This window comes from Acomys russatus, chromosome X (assembly GCF_903995435.1).
Source record: "Acomys russatus chromosome X, mAcoRus1.1, whole genome shotgun sequence".
Classification (NCBI taxonomy): domain Eukaryota; kingdom Metazoa; phylum Chordata; class Mammalia; order Rodentia; family Muridae; genus Acomys; species Acomys russatus.
Window position 1 is genome coordinate 33,742,596 of NC_067169.1, and position 22,676 is coordinate 33,765,271.

At 39.7% G+C, this 22,676-nt stretch overlaps 1 protein-coding gene across 4 annotated transcripts in view; it reads right to left on the minus strand.

Moving 5' to 3' along the window:
* Positions 1 to 964: 964 nt before the first annotated feature.
* Prrg1 (proline rich and Gla domain 1) overlaps positions 965 to 22,676 on the minus strand; it is a 103,338-nt gene continuing 81,626 nt past the window's right edge. For all 4 annotated transcript variants that reach the window (XM_051142389.1, XM_051142390.1, XM_051142391.1 and 1 more), the window contains one exon: positions 965 to 1,552. In XM_051142389.1, the coding sequence (XP_050998346.1) occupies positions 1,067 to 1,552 (486 nt within the window). In that variant the 3' untranslated portion in view covers positions 965 to 1,066. The remainder of the gene's footprint in view (positions 1,553 to 22,676) is intronic.

Genomic DNA, 22,676 nt, shown 5'->3' on the forward strand with positions numbered 1-22,676 from the left:
TAAAATTTTTTTCTGAAGTAGTTTATTTTGGAAGTTCATTCACAACCTGTTCCCTCTACTCCAAGGGAAAGAAGTAAAACTACTGCAGATAAAAATGAATAGACTATAAAACAGCAAAAATAATGAGATCTATCTGGGACTAAACTCAATTTTGTCTGAATCTACTCAACAGCAACACAAAAGTCACAGCTTATAACTGAATGGAAAATTGTGTGTTAATAATTTTAGCAATTAGATTTCAGCCTTACAAAACATTAAAAAATTAAAAAATTGGTTTTAAATTCTTGAGTATATGAAGAGTTTATAGTAGCAATGAGAAAATAACAATTAGTATAAAAAATATTGCCCACCACACAATGAGCAATGGAGTAGTGAGTACCTACTCCCTGTCATCAACACAAACATTATTCAACTACATAGAAATACTTGCAAAGAAAATATTAATATGAGTGGCATGAAACATTCAAAGATGCTAGGCAAATTTTAAAGGGACACTGTGTGGTAATCAGCCAGGAAGAAAAACCCTAGCACAAAAAAGGCTGAATGCCTTAATGATAAATGGTTTCCTTGTTACATACTCCAATCAAGTGCATTTTGTGAACACTACTTGCTCTCTCTGTCTCTCTGTGCGATATCTCTAAAAACTGAAGATGGATCCATGCATATTCTTTCTTTCATGAAAGAAGAAATAGGATATTAACCAACATCTATAATTAGAAAACATGCATGTTGCTGACTATCACATAAACTGTTTGTGCCCCCTACCTTTCAATTTTGGTAAGTAATGCTGTCTTTTATGGGTAGTGTGGTAGAAGTTAGTTATACATAAACTGGATGGTGCACATAAAGACTATCACTGGTATGTCTTTCCTTCATGTTTCCTCTTGTACAAATGAACACAGATAATGATTTTATAATAAGAAACAAAAGTAAAGGTAAAGCAAACCAGTAAATGTGAAGCGGTTAGAGTCTAATAAGTCAATGCACATTTATGTAGTAGTAAAGTGCTAGAAAGTTCTTCCATTAGTATTTTAGAAATGATTAGAGTAAAATCAAGTTTGCAGCTTCATTTGATGGTGGTGACAACAGGCCCCATAGCAATGGCACTAGCTGAACTGGAGTTGACTATGTCCTCATATTCTGGTGGTGGGTCTAGATGAGGTTCTGTTTCACTCCTTCTCAGGGTCACCTGGCCAGTGGCTTCCTCATAGGTTGGTGGGGGATCACAGTTGGAAAGACGAGTGGAGACTGAATCGGAGCGCCCAACAACGTATTCCAAAAAGCCTGGAGACAATCCACTGCTATCAAAGACTTCATCTGATGGAGGAGGTGGAGTAATAATGTTAAGATGTGGAGGGAAGGGAAGGTGGCTTTCTGTCACTCTCTGTCTCCGGGTTTTGTTTCTTAGAAAGCATCTCCAGATTAAGAAGATGATAAGGAGAATAATGAAGAGGCCAAAGATTAGTGGAAAAGTAAGATAAAACTGGAACCAGTCACTTCCTCTGTTGGTCTCTCCTTGTTGTGCTTTTGTGTAGGTGCTCCAAAACTCTCTCTATAAAAAAAAAAATCATAATGGTCAAAACATGGTAAGTATGATCAAATACTTGTGTTAAGATATTAACAAAAATCAGAATCAGATGTGTTAGTTCAAGTGACATAGCCTTATTTTTGATACAGTAAATAACAAATATTGAAGCTCCTCATTACAATGGAGGTAATCTCAAAGAAACTGATTATCAAGTGAAAACACCATTAATTTGCTACATTTAATAAACCTAAGTATCAAGTATCATAGCCTATGTCTCAGTACACTGCAGTTTCAGGTTTCTTGTGATTTCACGGCTAACGAAGAGGTAATGAAGGGCTGCCGTTCTTTGGTGCCCACCACCCTCCATAAAAAGTGATTTACTGTGTAGTGTTAGACAAGGAAATGCTAAAATTCAAAAACTGAAATAAATCACTGTAAAGTTGGAAAATTCTAAGTGAAACCATCGTTAGTCAGGAATTATGTATAGATCATCACATTCATTCATTGAGTGCTGCCTACAAAAGTAATAATTCAAAGCTCTTTAAGACTTAGAGCTAAGCTGGGCATGGTGGACACACCTTTAATCCCAGCACTCAGGGAGACAGAGGCAGGTAATCTCTGAGTTTGAGGCTACCCTAGTCTACAGAGTGAGTTCAAAGACAGCCAGGCTACATAGAGAAACCCTGTCTGAAACAAACAAAAACTTAGTTATTTGTAATTTTAGCTATGACATTTTAAAAGTATGATTTATACACTCAGAAAAGAATCAAAGTATAGCTATGGTGTTTTAGAGGGAAAATTAGAGGAGAAAGAAGATGTTTCAGTAGATAAAGTGCTTGTCATGTAAGCATGAGGACCTGGGTTCAATCCCTACCACACCTCTACACAAAGAATTTGTACACACACACACACATGTACAAAATAAAAGACAAAAACTGAGTTTTCAGGCAGGTGGATCTCTGTGTGTTCAAGATCAGCCTGGTCTACAGAGCTCCAGAACAGCCAGGGCTGTTACACAGGGAAACCCTGTCTCCTAAAAACAAAAATAATCAATGAAACTAACAAAAGAACTGAGTTTTTATCTTTTAAAGATAATATCAAGTTATTTGCCTTTACAATTATAAGCCAAAGGGTTGGACATGTGTTAGAGTACTTGCAATACGGATATGCACATAAATGTAAGCACATAGGTACATGTGATTATGAATGGTCACTCTGTATATCCAAATCTGAGATTCTCATTATATAGCCCCATAATGATTAATAATAGCTGCTAGTTAAGGCTATTGTAGGCCTTTGATACCAAACATTCAACAAACAGCCCTCCTAAACCCTCTTATCAACTATAATGCTTTATAACCAGATGTTAACTGTGAAAAAAATACATATTATTCCCACAAGAGGCATCCAGGTGGTAAAGAAAGCATGTCACTGTACTCAGGAACCTAGACTGTAAGTTTCTTTTTTGTTTGTTTTGATTTTCTTATTTTTCCATTTTATTTATTCTTATTATAATTTATTCACATTAGAACCCAATTGTTATATCCTCAATCATATCTTCCCATTCCCACCCTCCCTCCCTCTTCTGCCCTATTTCCCTCCTCTCAGTGGATCTGGATGCAGGGGAGCCTGTACAAACTGATGCACCAAGGATAATGTATGCAGAAACCCTAGACCCCTGTTCAGATGTAGCAAAGGAACAGCTCATTCTCCATGTGTGTAGGGTGTGGGGAGGGACCAGGGACTGCCACTGATATGAACTCTGGTGCCCCTTATTTGATCATTTCACCTTGGTGGAGTGGCCCTATAGGCACACAGAGGGGGGGGGATACAGGCTATCCTGATGAGACCTGAGAGGCTGTGGCCAGAAGGTGGGGGAGGAGCACTCCCCTTTAGACTGTAAATTTCAAGCGAAAAAGTTATCTAGTATTTAAACTTTAATGTTTGTTGGGAAATATTTATAAGATACAAAGGAAACTTGATGTAATTATAAATGATCATATTTCTTCTTGAGCCTTAATTTCTTTACCTGTAAAGTGGGGGTAATAAAATTATCTAAACATTAAATGAAATAGCACATATAGCACACCTAGTTAAGATTTTTATATATAAACTCTAAATACTAATGATAATAATTGACTTTATATCTACTTAAGCCTTTGCTTCAAAATGACTAATATACTCTATAGTTCGATACAGGGACCATGTTTAATGTCATTGACTCCTTCCCTTGTCCTTATCTTCTTCCTTCTTTTTTTGTGCTAGTAACTTTTGTGTTGTCATAGACAAGAAATTCAAAGAAAACTAATTTAAAAGAGGGAGAGGTTTTAGCTGCTTGTTTGGTTGGTTGGGTTTTTTTCCGGGGATGGTTTTTGGTTTCCTAGCCTTCAGTCCATTATCACTGGTTCCATTATCTCTGGGCCTGCAGTGAGGCGGTACATTAAAATGATAGGTATGGTGCTACAGAGTTTCTCACTCTATACACTGAGAAGCAAATACCCAGCACAAAATATAGCACCCAAGAATATGCTTGCCTGAGAGACCTATGTCCTCCTATGGAGTTCTACCTCCTAAAAGTTCCACCATCTTCCAATAATATGAATGTACCAACAGATCACTGCACTGATTAGGTCAGAAGCCTAATGATCCAGTCATTTCTTTTTTTAATTTAATTTTTTACATATACATTTATATTATTATACATATATACAATAGATTGCCTATAGCAAGAAGAACCATGACACAATCAGGAATTATATAAATGTTACATTCTTAGTGTTTTGGTTATTTGTATTTGACAGCCTTGAAGAAAACATCTTTCCTATCTTGGTGCATCTAAAATTCTGAATGTAAATCAGTCTCCATCACATCTTGTCATTGTCAACTTAGAACACCTATCTAGACCTAAAAACATCTTAACCCTTAAACAATTAAGCTTCATTGTAAAACTAAGCTACCTGGTCTTCAACTCTCTCAGAGACTTAAGAAGGAATAAACTTAATTATCTGAGTTTGCTGGGAGTGCAGGTTAAGTAGCTTTCCAAATGAGAAGATGACAGAGACAGTTTTCTACCTGAATAGTCACCCAAAACTCTCTATAATGTTGGAGCATCTTCTTCAGCCTCCTGGCCCAATATAGCTGACAGATATGTTTGTGAGGCAGGAACTATTGAAGATTTGCTTACTCTGTCTTGGCAGAGTTTGGCTGTCAACTCTGCCTGTATCCAAGCTTGCCCCCCCTTTTTCCCAGAATTAATCCACTTTATTTTTCTTATAAAAACCCTTATGTGGTAGCCACAGCTGGAGCCTGGGTCCTCTGAACAGACACTCTGGTGTGGGTTTTCACAAGATGATCAGTGAATTCCTGATAAGGAGACTTGGTGAACACAGTTTCTTTCCAGAGGTCGGGTGTCAGGTAGCTGTAGGTCTTGGAAATGGCATCAAAAGTGGCCTTGGCAAAGTTGCCTAGGGTGACAGTACAGCCCCTGGCTGATGTGTAGCAGTCATCAATACCGGCCATCATCAGTAGCTTCTTGGGCACAGGAGCTGAGACAATGCCAGTGCCTCTGGGGGCAGGGATGAGATGCACCAAAACAGAGCCACAGCGGCCGGTCACCTTGCATGGAACAGTGTGTGGCTTGCCAATCTTGTTCCCCCAGTAGCCTCTCCGCACAGGGACGATGGAAAGCTTGGCCAAGATGATGGCCCCTTGGATAGCAGTGGCTACAGCTCCTTGGAGCACTTAACACCAAGACCAACATGACCATTGTAGTCCCCAATAGCGACAAAAGCCTTGAACCTGGTCCACTGGCCAGCACGTGTCTGCTTCTGCAGTGGCATGATCTTGAGAACCTCATCCTTTAGGGATGCGCCCGGGAAAAAGTCAATAATCTTGGACTCCTTAATGGGCAGGGAGAACAGATAAATCTCCTCCAAGGACTTGATCTTCATATCCTTAACCAGGCGGCCCCGCAGCCTCGACTACAGCCACAGCCTCGGCCACGACCGCGGGCCCCTAAGGCCGCTGCCGAATCCTCCGCGGAAGCCACCTCACCCTTCTAACCCTGGGCCCCGGGGTCCTCCGGGCCCTCCCGCTGCACCAGCGTCATCCGCCATTTGGTGTTTTCCCGAGGAAGAAGCCAAGCTTGCCCTTTTTTAAAGGCAGAATTATGTCTGAGGTAGAAATAAGGACCTTTTGCCCAGTGGTTTGTTTGCCACATTTGAAACCATCTCCATAAGGAGGTTCTTTGATGCTCATCATCCTCTTTGAGGTAGGCTGGTTGTTGCCACGAGTTAACCTGTCACATTGTCAATGAATCTTTAAAGTAATAAAAACATATAGAAATATATAGGGAAGATAGAACAAAAAGTAGGTTGGTGAATATATTCCTAAACTTAATGCCTCATTTGTTACTCAGAAGATATTTTTAATTTACTGGTATATAATTTTATATATAGATGCAAAATAAGTTCTAGATACAGTGGTATAGGATCCAAATATAAGATTATTCTTGAGTTAGTGTACCCATATAACTCAATTATAATACAAGGTTTACTTCCAATGCTTTGAAAGTGATATAGCTAGCTGTTTACGACAAATAAGTTATAAAAATTAAATGTTAGTAGATTAAATCATGGTCATGTCAATTGCTAGTCTACTTTTATCCCAAGAATATACATCTTAGGTGCAGCAGATAGATATGACTCTATAGAAATATAAGGTCTTTAAAAACCCCAGTCATTCCTTTTAAAAAATCGTGTGTGTGTGTGTGTGTGTGTGTGTGTGTGTGTGTGTGTGTGTCTGTGCTACAGCATATGTGAAGTCAGAGGACAATCTTTATGGGTCAGTTCTCTCCTTGCATCATGTGAGCCCTGGGGGTGGAATTCATGTCATGATGCTGGGCAGCAAATACCTTTCTCCACTGAGCTATCTTACTGTCCCTTAATCATGTCTTTATGATTGGCTCTACCAGCTGGGGATCAAGCTGATGGATACTTCATATCCAAGTGATTTTTTTTTTGTTCATTCTATTTTATGCTGGTGACTTTTGAGTTGTCACAGAGAAGAAATTTGAAGAAAAATAATTTAAAAGAAGGAAGAGGGAACTGAAGATGTGTTCTGTTCCCAGTATAAGATCTATCTGGGTTTCAAACTCAAATATACCCTGGGTATATTATTATAGCATGTGCATAAAATACCAAATCTTCCAAAGTAGAATTCTGGGCTCTAAAACTAGAGCATCTACAATCTTACACCCATAGAGCACTTAAAGTACTTGTAGACATAACAATTTAAAATGATATCTTCTCTAAGATGTAGGATTAATGCAAACTTTTGTGATTCTAAGATTAAGTTGGATACACAATGAAGAATATTATATTTCCTGATAAATATTGTGTAAATACTCATACTAATTTCACTTTAAGAAATCAGGAAGGAGACTGGAAACTCAGCTCAGTGGTTAAGAGCATTTGTTGCTCTTACGGGGGACCTGGGCTTAGGTCCTAGTACTCATATGGTGGCTCAAAACCAATGCTGAGTCCAGTTTCAGGGTGTCTGATACCTTCTTGTGAACACTGAGAGCACCAGGCATACATATGAAGCACACATACACATATAGGGAAAACATTCATACATACAAAATAAATGAATCTAAAACAGTTCTTAATCTGGAGGCTGAAGACATGGCTCTGGAATTAAGAGTACCTGCTGTTCTTTCAGAGGACCTAAATTAAGTTCCTATTAACGCATGGTAGCTCACAATAGTCCATAACTCCAATTCCAGGAGATCCATCACCTTCTACTGGCCTCCTTGGGCACTGCACACAAGTGGTTTCCAAATAGACATGTAGGCAAGTCACTTAAGACACACAAAACAAAGACAGAACAAACAAACAAATAATAGAAAATGAAGAGGGAAGCCCTAGGATTAAAAAAAAATGATTACAGGGCTAAGTGTGATGGCATACGCCTTTAATCATAGCATTCAGGAGGGCAGGCAGATCTCTGTGAGTTCAAGGCCAGCCTGGTGTATAAAGGGAGTCCAAGACAGCCAGAGTTCTGTTATACAGAGAAACTATCTGGGCATGATTGCTGGTGATGTACACCTTTAATCCCAGGACTCCAGGAACAGAGGGAGTAAGATTTTTGTGAGTTTAAGGCCAGCCTAAGTGCCAGGACAGCCTGGACCACATTGAGAGACACACATACTCTCTCTCTTTTCCCCCAACCCCCCTCTCTCTCCTTTTCTCTCCCTCCCTCCCCTCCCTCTCTTCCTCTCTCTCAAAAAAGAAATTAAAAAAGAAAAAGTTATGTTCCAGATATCCAGAAATAGCATTTATTTTAGGATTAGGATGATAAAAGTATTCTAACATTATCAAATGATTCTTACTTCACTTGTCTTAATATTATTATAAATCACAAATAAAAACTCATAAAACATGTGGATATAAAGTCTAGGGTTTAGTGTTAGGGCTGGTCCACAGGACCCTAACACATGCTAGGCAAGCTATTGTCTCACATAGAGTTTTAAAAACAAAAACAAACATCCTATGCTTTAAATATTGTACATTATTTGTACAATTTTATAAGTGCTAATTTTCATTACATAAAATGGCATTCAGAATACGTATTTTAATTCTATAAAGTGTTGCTACTGCAGAAACAGCTAAAAAGGGAAACAAATCACTTGCAATGTCATGACAGAGACATAAGCATTATTAATATTTTGGTATATACCATTTAAAACATTTTGAATATATTCAGAATAGGTTTTTTATCTTTATGTGAAATGTTACCATCTTCCTAGATTATCACATCCTGTTTCTATTTCACCTTATCGATGAATGCAATATGCAAATATGATTTCAAGGGCTGGAGAGATGGCTCAGAGGTTAAGGGCACTGACGGCTCCTCCTGAGGTCCTGAGTTCAATTCCCAGCAACCACACGGTGGCTCACAACCATCTATAATGTGATCTGATGCCCTCTTCTGTCTTGCAGGTGTATGTTCAGGCAGAGCACTGTATACATAATAAATAAATATTTAAAAAATAGAATTTCAAAAAAATATGACTTCAAGATAAAAAGCAATAAAATGTGTTTTAAATCAAGATCTAAATGACTTTGGAATAATTAAGCATTACAATTGTGCATGAAAATGAGTTGAAGAGATAGCTCAGTGGTAAAGAGCACTTGTTACTCTTACAACAGGTCTGGGTTCTGTTCTCAGCACCTATATAGTGGATCACAACCAGAAGAGTCAGTTTCCTCTTCTGGCTTCCATAAGTACAAGGCACACACACACAGGGCATGTAGAAAAAAATCCATATACATAAAATACACAAGACTTAAAAGTTAGCAAGAAAGTAAAGACAAAGAAAATGAGTCATTTATATATATGTAGCCTGCACAATTCAATTTGTTGATTTTTTTTTGATATGATGGGAGCTTAAATATCCATGGGCTAATATTGTTTTAATTAGAAAAGTTACAGAAAAGCAATCAAACTTTTATTTTGAGGGAAAAAAGAACTTTTTAGGCAAAAGTTGATTTTTTAAACATATTTTTCATTTTAAATATAGTAAAAGTACTCCATACAGCCAATACTGTAGGTACTATTTCATACCCATATTTCAAGTGAGGAAATGAAGGCTCAGAATGGATACATAATAATAAACTTTTAACTTGTAAATTTCAGCCAAGAGGCCTGGAATCTGAGCAAATTAAGAAGCAATCTGAATGATTTCCTTTATGTTTAATGTATAATAGTAAGCCCAAAGCATTTAATATAATCCTTTCTTGAAAAAGAAGCATGTGTAAGAGGCCTGAGAGATGGCTTAGTACTTAAGAACATTTTCTTAATGCATGGTCACTTAGAAGCAGGACAAACAAATAAAGCAAGTATCTTGAAGAGACATGCTTCTCACGCTTAATGTAGACTGATTTTGATTTATTGGTTGGAACTGGACATACTGTCACTGCCTCTAAATCAATATTGACTTAGCATGGAAGAAATAAAATGGCTACTTTATAATGCTACAGTTTAAAACTGAACTAATTCCCAATGGCTAATACTTTGAATGCTTGTTGCTTAACTGTTATGGTTTAGATCTTTAGATTAGTCAAGCTTGTTAGATTTAGAATCACTTAGGAGACATACTTTTAGTTGTGACTGAGGGTATTTTCAGGGAGGTTTAATTATGGAAGAAATGCCTACGATGAATACTGAAAGCTCTAATTCACTGGCTAGAGTACCAGACTGAAGAAAAAAGAAAAAGAGGAAGTCAGATGGATATCAGCATCATATATATTTCCCTGTCTCCTGGCTATACATGCAATAAAACCAGCTCCTAACATTCCTGCCACCACAGATAGAATCACTGTGGCCACCATGCCTTCCCCACACAAACTGTAAGGTAAAATAAACCATAAGGTAAAATAAACTATTTCTTCCTTAAGTGTGAGCATTATAGTGGAGGCTTTCACATCAGTTTATTACTCCCACCTACTAAGCTGTTCTGTCTGGGATTTAAGGTGTGTGCCACTATGCTCAGCTTGTTAGGTTGCAGTAATAAGAAAGTAACTAATATACTGGCCAATGATCTGCTGGAACATTTCAGGAAGTGGAGTCTAACTGGGATTCATTAGTCATTGAAGAAACCTTAAGAGAACGACGTCCCGAGAGAGATCCAAGATGGCGGCGAGCAGTGTGGACCGCGTTTGGAGGCTCCAGTGAACAATTCGGGGAATTGCACAGATTTCTGAGCCAGGAACACAGAGGTCCGAACATCACGGCAGTGGGAGTGCTCCACGGTTCGGAGGGACCAGGGTGCGGAGGACCTGCGTGCCCCGGCACACGGGAGGAGCGTGGTTTTTCTCTGATCGGAGCGGCAGCGGCAGAGGCAGCAGCACCAGCGGCACCAGCAGCGGCGGCTGAGGTTTGCAGCTCATAGCCTTCCGGTGGAGGCGATTGGTGTGGTGGCTGGTGGGAATTGCTGCGGGAGAGGGGACTCGGGGCAGGATTTGGGTCGCGTGGAGCCTTTGGACCCAGACTGGACTCGGCGGACAGTTCGGCCCCAGAGTCCTGGGTATTGGCCCGGCCCAGCAAGCAATTCTGCCTGAGGCACTAACTCAGCGTGGCCATAGCTCCCCTGCTGTGGCACAGGCTTAGTTGAGCTCGCTGCTCCACACTAGGCGCCACCTCAGCTCAGCGGCAGCTCCCCTGCGGTGACACAGTCCGGGCGGAGCACTTGTTCCACCACTGGCGCTAACTCAGAGCAGCCGCAGTTCTCCTGCTGTGGCGCAGGCTTAGTGACGTGCTCGGTTCCATCCTAGGCACCACCTCAGCTCAGCGGCAGCTCCCCTGCGGTGACACAGTCTGGGCGGAGCACTTGTTCCACCACTGGCGCTAACTCAGAGCAGCCGCAGTTCTCCTGCTGTGGCGCAGGCTTGGTGACGTGCTCAGTTCCATCCTAGGCACCACCTCAGCTCAGCGGCAGCTCTCCTGCAGTGACACAGTGCGGGCGGAGCACTTGTTCCACCACTGGCGCTAACTCAGAGCAGCCGCAGTTCTCCTGCTGTGGCACAGGCTGGACAGAGCTCTCGGTTCCACCAGCTCTAAGACTCTGGTTGGACACAGTGTGCAGTTTGAATCCAGAATTCCTGGCTGAGATTGGTGGTCAGCTCGGGCCCTGAGTCAATAACTGACCACAGCACGCACTTTGGGCCAAAAGGCCCTAGTGGAGCTTGGTGCGTAGTCCCAGCCCAAAAATTCTGGCTGGACCCTGTGTGCATTTTGGGCCCAAAATCCCTAGCTGAGCTTGGCAGACGGTTCAGGCCCTGAGAATCTAGCTGAGTTCTGCCCGTGGTTTGGTCCCAGTGCTCCTGGCTGGACTTGGCAGGGAACACAGAAGGCTGTGGATACCTTGGCCTGACCCAACGCTCATTCAGAGACCCAGAACAATTGCAGGATCCACAGCAGAGGGGGACTGAGGATCACTGGCTGTGAGAGACCAGAACAACAGGGCTAACCTCCTAACATCCACACCAGTGAAGCTTTGAGCTCGCAGCCTAGGGAAATCGTGAGAAAACAAGTGAATCTATCGTCAGACACCCTCCATTCAACTCTGAAAGCTACCCAACAAAAACAAAGACGGCAAGATGTCTAAAGGACAACGAAAAAGCATACGCAAAAAACCCCAAAACAACATGGCGTCTCCAGTTTCCAGCTATCCCAAAGAAAACCACCCAGAGAACTCAAAAACAACGGAAATACAAGAAAATGACCTCAAATCCTTAGTAATGAGGATGATAATGGAGGAAACAAATAAAATTCGTAATCAAATGCAGGAAGACGCAGACAAACAGGTGAGAGACATAAAAGAAGCACATAGAGTGGAACTGGAAAAATTGCAGGAAAATGCAAACAACCAGATGAAAGAAATAAGTAAAACGGTTCAAGCTCTGAAGACCTATAAAGAGGCAATGGAAGAAACTCAGGAATATACAAAAAATCAGATGAAAGAAATCAAAAAATCAGTTCAAGATCTGAAAATGAAAATGGATTCAATGATAAACACACAGACAGAAGAAAAACGAGAACGTGAGACCTCAGAGAAGAAGGCGAGCAACACAGAGGTGAGCTTTTCTAACAGAATCCAAGAGATGGAAGAACGAATCTCAGGGCTAGAAGATACAATTACAGATATTGAATCAACCATTAAAGAAAATGCCAAATCGGGAAAACTCCTGACACAAAACATCCAAGAAATTAAGGACACCATGAAAAGAAGAAATTTGCGGATAATAGGCATTGAAGAAAGAGAAGACATCAGACTCCAGGGCCCAGAAACTATTCTCAACAAAATCATAGAAGAAAATTTCCCCAATCTAAAGAAAGAGATGCCTATAAACATACAAGAGGCCTACAGAACACCAAATAGAATTGACCAGAAAAGAAAAACTGCCCGCCACATAATAATCAAAACACAAAACATGCAGAACAAAGAAAAAATATTAAAAGCTGCAAGGGAAAAGGGCCAAATAACATTTAATGGTAAACCTATCAGAATTACACCTGACTTCTCAGCAGAGACCATAAAAGCCAGAAGGGCCTGGACAGAGATCCTGCAAACCCTAAGAGAACACAGATGCCAGGCCAGACTACTTTACCCAGCAAAATTATCAATAACCATTGATGGAGAAAACAAAATATTCCATGACAAAAACAAATTCAAACAGTACCTATCCACAAACCCAGCTTTACAGAAGGTACTAGAAGGAAAACTCCATCCCAAAGGGTCAAGCTACAACCAAAACTACCCAGGAAATAGATAACTATCCCATGGCAAAAACACAACTACACAAACACTCGACTGGAAACAACATCAAAATTAAGACTCTTAACAGTCATTGGTCATTAATATCTCTCAACATCAATGGCCTCAATTCTCCAATAAAAAGACACAGACTAACTGAATGGGTACATAAACAAGATCCAACATTCTTCTGCATTCAAGAAACACATCTCACCCATAATGAAAGGCATTACCTCAGGGTAAAAGGTTGGAAAAAAATATTCCAAGCAAATGGTCACAAGAAGCAAGCAGGCGTAGCCATTTTAGTATCGAACAAAATAGACTTTCAACCAAAATTAATCAAAAGGGATGAGGAAGGACACTTCATACTCATCAAAGGTAAAGTCAACCAAGATGACATCACAATTCTGAACATCTATGCTCCCAATACAAGGGCACCCACATATGTAAAAGATCTCCTAAAAAAGCTTAAACCACACATCGATCCCCACACAATAATAGTGGGAGACTTCAACACCCCACTCTCACTAAAAGATAAGTCATTGAAACAGAAACTAAGCCGAGAAATAACATCATTAACCAATGCCATGGGTCAAATGGATCTAACAGATATCTATAGAACCTTTCACCCAAACAAGAAAGAATACACCTTCTTCTCTGCACCCCATGGAACCTTCTCCAAAATTGATCACATCGTAGGTCACAAAGCAAGCCTCAACAGATACAAGAGGATTGAAATAATACCTTGTATCCTATCAGATCACCATGCTCTTAGGCTGCAATTCAACAACAACAGAAATAACAAAAAGCCTACACGTTTGTGGAAACTAAACAACTCTCTGCTAAATGACACCTGGGTCAGGGAAGAAATAAAGAAAGAAATCAAGGAGTTTCTGAAATTCAATGAAAATGAAGAAACAACATACCCAAATTTGTGGGATACATTGAAAGCAGTGCTAAGAGGAAAATTCATAGCACTAAGTGCCTTTAAAAAGAAATTGGAAACATCGCACATAAGCATCTTAACAACACAACTGGAAGCCCTAGAAAAAAAAGAAGCAGAAACACCCAAGAGGAGTAGACGCCTGGAAATTATCAAACTCAGGGCTGAAATTAACAAATTAGAAACTAAGAAAACAGTCCAAAGAATCAACAAAACCAAAAGCTGGTTCTTTGAGAAAATCAACAAGATAGACAGACCATTAGCCAAACTAACTAAAAGGCAGAGAGACAGTATTGAAATGAACAAAATCAGAAATGAAAAGGGAGACATAACAACAGACACTGAAGAAATTCAAAGAATCATAAGATCCTACTTTGAAGGCATATACGCCACAAAATTTGAAAATCTAAGGGAAATGGACGATTTTCTTGATCAAGTTCACTTGCCAAAGTTGAGTGAAGAACAGATAAACAAGTTAAATAGTCCCATTTCCCCTACAGAAATAGAAGCAATCATCGATGGTCTCCCAACCAAAAAAAGCCCAGGGCCAGATGGTTTCAGTGCAGAATTCTACCAGACCTTTAAGGGCGAGCTAATACCGATACTCTTCAAGCTACTCCAAAAGATAGAAATGGATGGAAAATTACCAAATTCATTCTATGAGGCCATAGTCTCATTGATACCTAAACCTCACAAAGACTCAACAAAGAAAGAGAATTTCAGACCAATTTCTCTTATGAACATAGATGCAAAAATACTAAATAAAATACTTGCAAAACGAATACAGGAGCACATCAAAGATATCATTCATCATGACCAAGTAGGCTTCATTCCAGGCATGCAGGGATGGTTTAATATACGGAAATCCATCAATGTAATCCATCATATAAACAAACTGAAAATAAAAAACCACATGATTATCTCCTTGGATGCAGAGAAAGCATTTGATAAAATTCAACACCCATTCATGTTTAAAGTTTTAGAGAGATCGGGGATACAAGGCACTTTCCTCAACATAATAAAGGCTATATACAGCAAGCCGATAGCCAAAATCAAAGTAAATGGTGAGATACTCAAGGAAATTCCTCTCAAATCGGGAACAAGGCAAGGCTGCCCACTCTCTCCATATCTCTTCAATAGAGTACTCGAAGTTCTAGCCAGAGCAATAAGACAACAAAAGGAGATCAAGGGTATCCAAATGGGAAAGGAGGAAGTCAAATTATCCCTCTTTGCAGATGATATGATAGTGTACATAAGTGACCCTCAAAACTCCACCAGAGAACTCCTAAAGCTGATAAACACCTTCAGCAAATTGGCTGGATACAAAATTAACTCAAAAAAGTCTGTAGCCTTCCTATACACAAATGACAAGCTTACAGAGGAAGAAATTAGGAAAACCACACCCTTCACATTAGCCACAAGCAATATAAAATATCTAGGAGTTACCCTAACTAAGCAAGTGAAGGACTTGTATGAAAAAAATTTCAAAACTCTGAAGAAAGAGATTGAAGATGACCTGAGAAGATGGCGTGATCTTCCTTGCTCATGGATCGGGAGAATTAACATAGTAAAAATGGCCATCCTACCAAAAGCAATCTACAGATTCAATGCAATCCCTATCAAAATAACTACACAATTTTTTAAAGACATTGAAAGTTCAATTCTGAACTTCATATGGAAAAACAAAAAACCCAGAATAGCTAAAACAATCTTGTACAATAAAAGATGCTCCGGAGGAATCTCCATACCTGATCTCAAACTGTACTATAAAGCAATAGTACTTAAAACAGCATGGTACTGGCACAGCAACAGGCTGGTTGATCAGTGGAATCGAATCGAAGACCCAGATATGAATCCACACACATATGGTCACTTGATTTTTGACAAAGAAGCCAAATCCATTCAATGGAAAAAGGATAGCATCTTCAACAAATGGTGCTGGTCTAACTGGAGGTCTATGTGTAAAAAAATGAAACTGGACCCTTATTTGTCACCTTGCACAAAACTCAAATCCAAGTGGATTAAAGACCTCAACATAAAACCAGAGACACTAAGCCACTTAGAAGAAAAAGTGGGAAAGAGCCTGGAACATATTGGCACAGGAGACAACTTCCTGAACAGAACACCAACGGCCCAGGCCTTAATGTCAACCATTAATAAATGGGACCTCATGAGGCTGAGAAGCTTCTGTAAGGCAGGAGACACTGTCAAGAGAACAAAGCGACAGCCTACAGACTGGGAAAAAATCTTCACCAACCCTACATCTGACAAAGGTCTAATATCCAAAATATATAAAGAACTCAAGAAATTAAACACCACCAAACCGAATAACCCAATTGAGAAATGGGGCTTGGAGCTAAACAGAGAATTCTCAACAGAGGAGTATCAAATGGCTGAGAAACACTTAAAGAAATGCTCAACCTCCTTAGTCATCAGGGAAATGCAAATCAAAACAACTCTGAGATTCCATCTTACACCCATCAGAATGGCTAAGATCAAAAATTCAAGCGACACCACATGCTGGCGAGGATGTGGGGAGAGAGGAACACTCCTTCATTGCTGGTGGGAATGCAAACTAGTACAGCCACTTTGGAAATCTATCTGGTGCTATCTCAGAAAAATGGGAATAGGGCTTCCTCAAGACCCAGCTATTCCACTCCTTGGAATATACCCAGAAGATGCTCCAGCACACAACAAGAAAATTTGCTCAACCATGTTCATAGCAGCCTTATTCATAATAGCCAGAACATGGAAACAGCCCAAGTGTCCCTCAGTAGAAGAGTGGATAAAGAAACTGTGGTACATATACACTATGGAATACTACTCAGCTATTAAAAACAAGGAATTCCCGAAATTTGTGGATAAATGGATTGAGCTAGAAATGATCATAATGAGTGAGTTAACCCAGAAGCAGAAAGAATCAAATGGTATATACTCACTTATATCTGCATACTAGCCCAAGGGGCATGTCCCACAAAAGCCTTCACTTACCAGGAAACTGGGACAGAGGGGAAGGCATCCTATTGGGACTCTAAATGAGAGACGCATGGGAGAACAGCAAAATAAAAGGATCCAGAGGGTCCTAGAAATCTACAAGTAGAACAATATGATAGGCAGATTTGGGCCCAGGGGTCCCGCTCAAACTAAGGCACCAGCCAAGGACAATACAGGAGGTAAACTTTAAACCCCTTCCCAGATCTAGCCAATGGTCAGAATATTCTCCACAGTTGAGTGGAGAGTGTGATACGACTTTCTCACATGTTCTGATGCCTCACATTTGACCATGTCCCCTGGAGGGGGAGACCTGGTAGCACTCAGAGGAAGGACAGCAAGTAGCCAAGAAGAGACTTGATACCCTATGAGAATATATAGGGAGACGTAATCCCCCTCAGGAACAGTCATAGGGGAGGGGAATAATGGGAAAATGGGGGGTGGGGGGAGGAATGGGAGGATACAAGGGATGGGATAAACATTGAGATGTAACAAGAATAAATTAATAAAAAAAAAATTAAGGGGCAAAAAAAAAAAGAAAAAGAGAACGACGTCCCATTTCCTCTACAGGTGGTTGGGTAGGTTTCTGTTTGCTCTCTTGGTCTACAGATGCTTATTTTCATTGGGAGGTGGTTATAAGTTATTATTGGTCTCATACTGAGAGAAAACTAGGTTTGACTCAGGGACGTCTCCCTTTTCCTTTATCTTTCTTTCATAGGTAGGGAGATAGAAGCTGAAAAGAAAGAAGAGGGGATATAGATATATAGAGGAAGGATAGAACAAAAGATAGGTGATTGAATCTACTCCTTAACTCAAGGCCTTAACTGTTACTCACAAAGAAGGTTATTTTTTAATTCATTGGAATATAATTTTGTATATTGATGAAAATCATGGTCATGTCAAATACTAGTCCAATTTTATCACAAGAATATATATCCTAGGTCTAACAGACAGATATGATTCTATAGATTTATAAGGTAAAATAGTTAAATAAGGTCTTCAAAAGCATCAGAGAGGTACAGAATATGGCATTTAAAGATGTTTTTATTATTCTAAAGATTATTTGACAACAAGACAAGTTAACTCCTGGAAACACCCAGCCAACCTCAAAGAGGATGATGAGCATCAAAGAACCTCCTTATGGAGATGGCTTCACATGTGGCAAACAAGCCACTGGGCAAAATGTCCTTATTTCTGCCATAGACAGAATTCTGCCTAAAAAAGGACAAGCTTGGGTGCAGGCAAACTCGACAGCCAAACTCTGCCAAGACAGGGTAAGCAAGTCCTCAAGAGTTCCTGCCTCGCAAATATGTCTGTCAGATATGTTGGGTTAGAAGGCCAAAGGTGATGCTCCAATGTAATAGAGTATTGGGTGACTATTCAGGTAGAAAACTGTCTCAGTCATTTTTTGATTTTGGAAGCTGCTAACCTGCACCTCTGATTCACTCAGGCATTTAAGTTTTAGTCATTCTCAGGTCTCTGATGGTGTTGAAGACCAGATAGTTTAATTTTACAATCAAGTTTGGTTGATTAGGGGATAAGATGTTTTTAGATCAAGATAGATGATTTAAATTAATAGAGATGAGCTATGATAAATATTGATTTTTCATTCAGGAATTAAGACCCAACAAGATAGGAACAATGCTTTCTTCAAGTTTGACAAATTCAAATAGCCAAATCACTATGAATGTCACATTTATATAACTCCTGATTGTCTCGTGGTTCTTCCTGCTGTATGTAGTTCATTTTATTCATGTGTAATAATATAAATGTATATATTAAGAAAGAAACATAATAAAATAATTTCTAAAAAGAGTGAGTCTTTGAAACTTATATCAGGTACTTTTTTCTCACTTCACTCTCTGCTTCCTGGTGTGCTGTGTTGTAAAAAGCCTCCACTATAATGTTTACTACCAGGTATTTCTTGCCATGACTGACTATAAAACCATAAGCCAAAATGAACTTTCCTCTTTTACACTATTGCTATCTGGTATGTTTTGTCATTTCTATGGAAAATAACTCATATAGGTAATTAGTCAAGTGTACACTATCCTTTTAAATGGCTGAAAACATGAAATTGAGTGGTAAATGTCCAGAATACACTGCTTTTCTTTCTGCCCGATAATACTTAAGATAGAGAAATCATTAAATAAATAAATGTGAGCACCTCAAAGTCATAAAAAAACAGCTGAACATTTTGAGAATTATTTGGATGCAGATAAATTTATATACTATTACAAGTTACTACAAAATAGTATCAGCAAGGGGTAAAAACATGGCTCAGCAGTTAACAGCAATTTATGATCTTGCAGAGGACTTGGGTTAGGTTCCCAGCACATTCAAGGCAGTTAACTGTAATTGCAGTTCCAGCAGATCTGGAAGGGCTCCTCCAAGGGCTTTGGCATGTAAGTGATGAACAGATATAAATGCAGGCCAATCCCATACACTACACATAAAGAAAAATACACCTTAAAAAAGCCTGTATCAGCAAACATTCTCCATTAATATAGTCAGTGTTTTAGATTTTGTAGGACATAATGCCTCTGTCTTACTGACTTTACCTTTGATGTAGAAACACAGAGGGACACATATTTTAACAAATGGCTATGCATTTGATCTTTTGAAATTTATTTGCAAGAACAGATGGGCTGTATTTGGCTTCTAGGTCATATTTTTCCAGCTTATGTTTATGATAAACCAAACAAGTTGCCAAACTGTTTACAAAACAGAATGATTTAAAAGTATGTATGTTTTGTGCTTGTATGTGTATGCATAAAACATAAATGAAAAGCAGAATTTTTTTTTTTTTAGTTTTCTAGGACATTTTCTAATCCAATTGTTATTGACCTACATTTTTAGTGACTGGTCCAGTGTGTGCATGAGACCATGACTACATAAATCATTTGAACACTCCTATTTTTCAGCATTCTATGCTATCTCAAGATATAGCCATGTTTGATGATCAGGGTGCTAAAGAATATTTTATTAACACAAGGTACATACTCATAACTCCAAAGTGATTTGTTAAGATGTAGACTCTAATTCAGGAAGATGGGGCTCTAGAGTTTGCATTGCAAACAAGCTATGAAGCTGGATGGTTGATGCTAGGCCACAGACCATTCTCTGAATCATATGACACAAACCCCAGCTTTCAATGCCTGCCAACCAATGCCGTAGCCCAGACACTAAGACATTCAGTCTGATAGTGACCTAGGCAATGATATTTCCTTAGGTGACTCATATGTACAGAATCGTTTAAAAAGCTCTATGCTGACGCCTATAGTAAACTATCAATTTTATTTATGATGATGTTAGTAGAGTTTTTCTGGTTTGGGAGAACAGGTCTTTACTTTGAAGCCCTGGCTATCCTGGAACTCAGTCTGTAGACCAGGCTGGATTCAAATTCAGAAATCCACCTGCCTCTGCCTGGCTGATATTAGTAGCTTTAATATGGTCCCTTTTGCTCATTACTCCTGTGTGTTTTAAGTCCAAAAAGACCTAGGTGAACACTGCAAATTTTTGTTCTTCAACTCAAGAAGAGGAAAGGCAGCAATCTTCCTGACAAAGTAACAGCTAAGAATTTCTCCTTTTAAATGTGCAGTGATCATTTTAAAATTAATTAATTAATTTATTCACTTTATATCCTGATTAGTTTTAACACAAGAGAGATCTCCAGTGACAAAATATGGGATGTGTACCCCATTCCTTAAAGCCTGAGTACCAGAAAGAAATCTAAAGTGAATGTAAAATGACATTGGCTGTCATGGTGATGGATAGGTAATACAGGAAGGACTGTGTGTTATATACTAGGTGTTATGTACTCGATTATGTATTTACACACATAATATTCATAATGAAAAGGGATTAATGCTTTTGTTATCCTTGTCTTACATAGGAGGAAAACAGAGGCAGAGATGTCAATGAATTTACTTAAGGTTATACTGAAGACAAGCAGGTAAAGTGAGACTTTTCCCCAGCAATCTGTGAATAGACCACAAGAGCAAAATGTTCCTGGAAAATACAGAAACAAAAAGATCCACAATGAACTGATGGTTTTATAATACAAATAGATAATTGTTTTTTCTCATATGTAGGAGAAAGCGGTGTATTGCCATTTGCATATGGAACTGGCCTTGAACTCACAGTGATCCACCTGCCTCTGCCTCTACCTCTCCAAGTGATGGGATTACAGGTATGTGCCACTGCACCCAGTTAGTTGCCTAAGGTTCTTTTATTTAATCTTTGTTTCATTTAATTTCTTCTTTTTGGATCCCAGAGACAATCTCTCAATTATACTTGTACTAGGCCCAGACAACAAAGCCCCAGGCCATGTTCCCAATCACACCCACTCCTACTTCAGCCTCCATGCTCACATCCTTTATAAGAAGGCTAACTTGGCAATGCAGCGGCCACAGAATGTCCCCTCTACTGATTCTCTAAAGATCCAGGCTGTAAGAGGATGAAGGCATGAGTATGTGGAGACTCCTAGATATCTGCACTAAGGGTATCCGACCTTACTCATTAAAGGTGAGAATTTTGCATAAATGAGTCAAGTGGACACTCATTTTACTGAAAACAAAAAAAAATTATAGAAAGCAGTTGTCAAACTGAAAGGAAAAACTATTGAATTTGCTCTAAGGGCAATATGGGTACTCAGTCTGGTGACCCAGGGAAAATAACCACTCAATTATTTAAGCTGTTGTCAGCCAGGGGGAGTTGGCTGAAAAGACAGTCAATAACATCACCCTTCCTAGCCCCCACCTGGCGCAGGCTAGACACAAGGATGAACATTTCCTGTATGACCCTGAAACGAGGTTGCAGACAGTGGTGCTGTAGAAAGCTGCAAAGCTGGGCATCACCTCTACTAGAGGCCAGCTGGCACAAGTCCAGGAAGCTTTCATTGATGCTTATCTCCATATTCAAGGCACATTCCATGGATGCGAGGCCATCAACCCAATCATCAGAGTCTGGTGTTTGAATGTCACTGAAGGAGATGCGGCCTCCACGCTCATTCTGAAGAGTCAGGAACGTCTCTGTGAGTGCAGACCATTCATGCGACTTGCTTAGGAAAAGGCGAGTGAAATGCTTCTGGTTCAAACCTCCATGGTCACAGAAGGCAGCCATGGACAGATAGATGTAGGAGATGTAGAACTGTAAATGGATGTGGATGTTGATAGTAGCCTCGCAGTCAGGATGGTAGTTTCGTTGCACTTGAGAGGATGTGGCAACAGTCAGGGTGGCTGGCAAGAGCAACAGTGGGTAGGCAACACTTGCTCTGGAAGTGCACAGAGGGTGGTGGTGGCATTAGCGCTGGCAAGGTTGGCGTGGGAATCCAATTTTGGCTGTTGGGATAACCTGAGAATGAGGGCTCCTGGCTTGTCTGAGCCAAGTCTGAGGCAACACTAGAAAGAAGTAATGACAGCAAGAAGGGAATACCATTAAAGGATAAGGGTCAAAGGTCTAAGGGTTGTATGAGGAGTCAACTGTCTATGTTGAGACGGAAGGGTCAGAGGTTAAGGGTGTGAGTGCTAATTTCTATAGCAATATGGATACAGTATTACAGTATTGGAGCTAGAGAGATGGTTCAGGTGATGAAAGTGATGCACACCAAGCTTTATGGTCCGAGTTCACCCATCAGGGCACACATGAAAGGAGGAAAGTGTTTTCTGACTTCCATAAGAGCATACATGTGCTAAAGTATTAATATGTTTAAGTTATTATAAAATACAATGATTTTTAGTAAATCATCTGAAAATACCCCTGGTTTCTTTTTACTTATTTTTATTTATATGCATATTTTGCATACATGTACGTTTGTGAGCCATCACATGCATGCAGTACACATTGAGGCCATCCAGTCTCCTGGAATTAAAGTTAGGATGTGAGCTGCTGTGTTG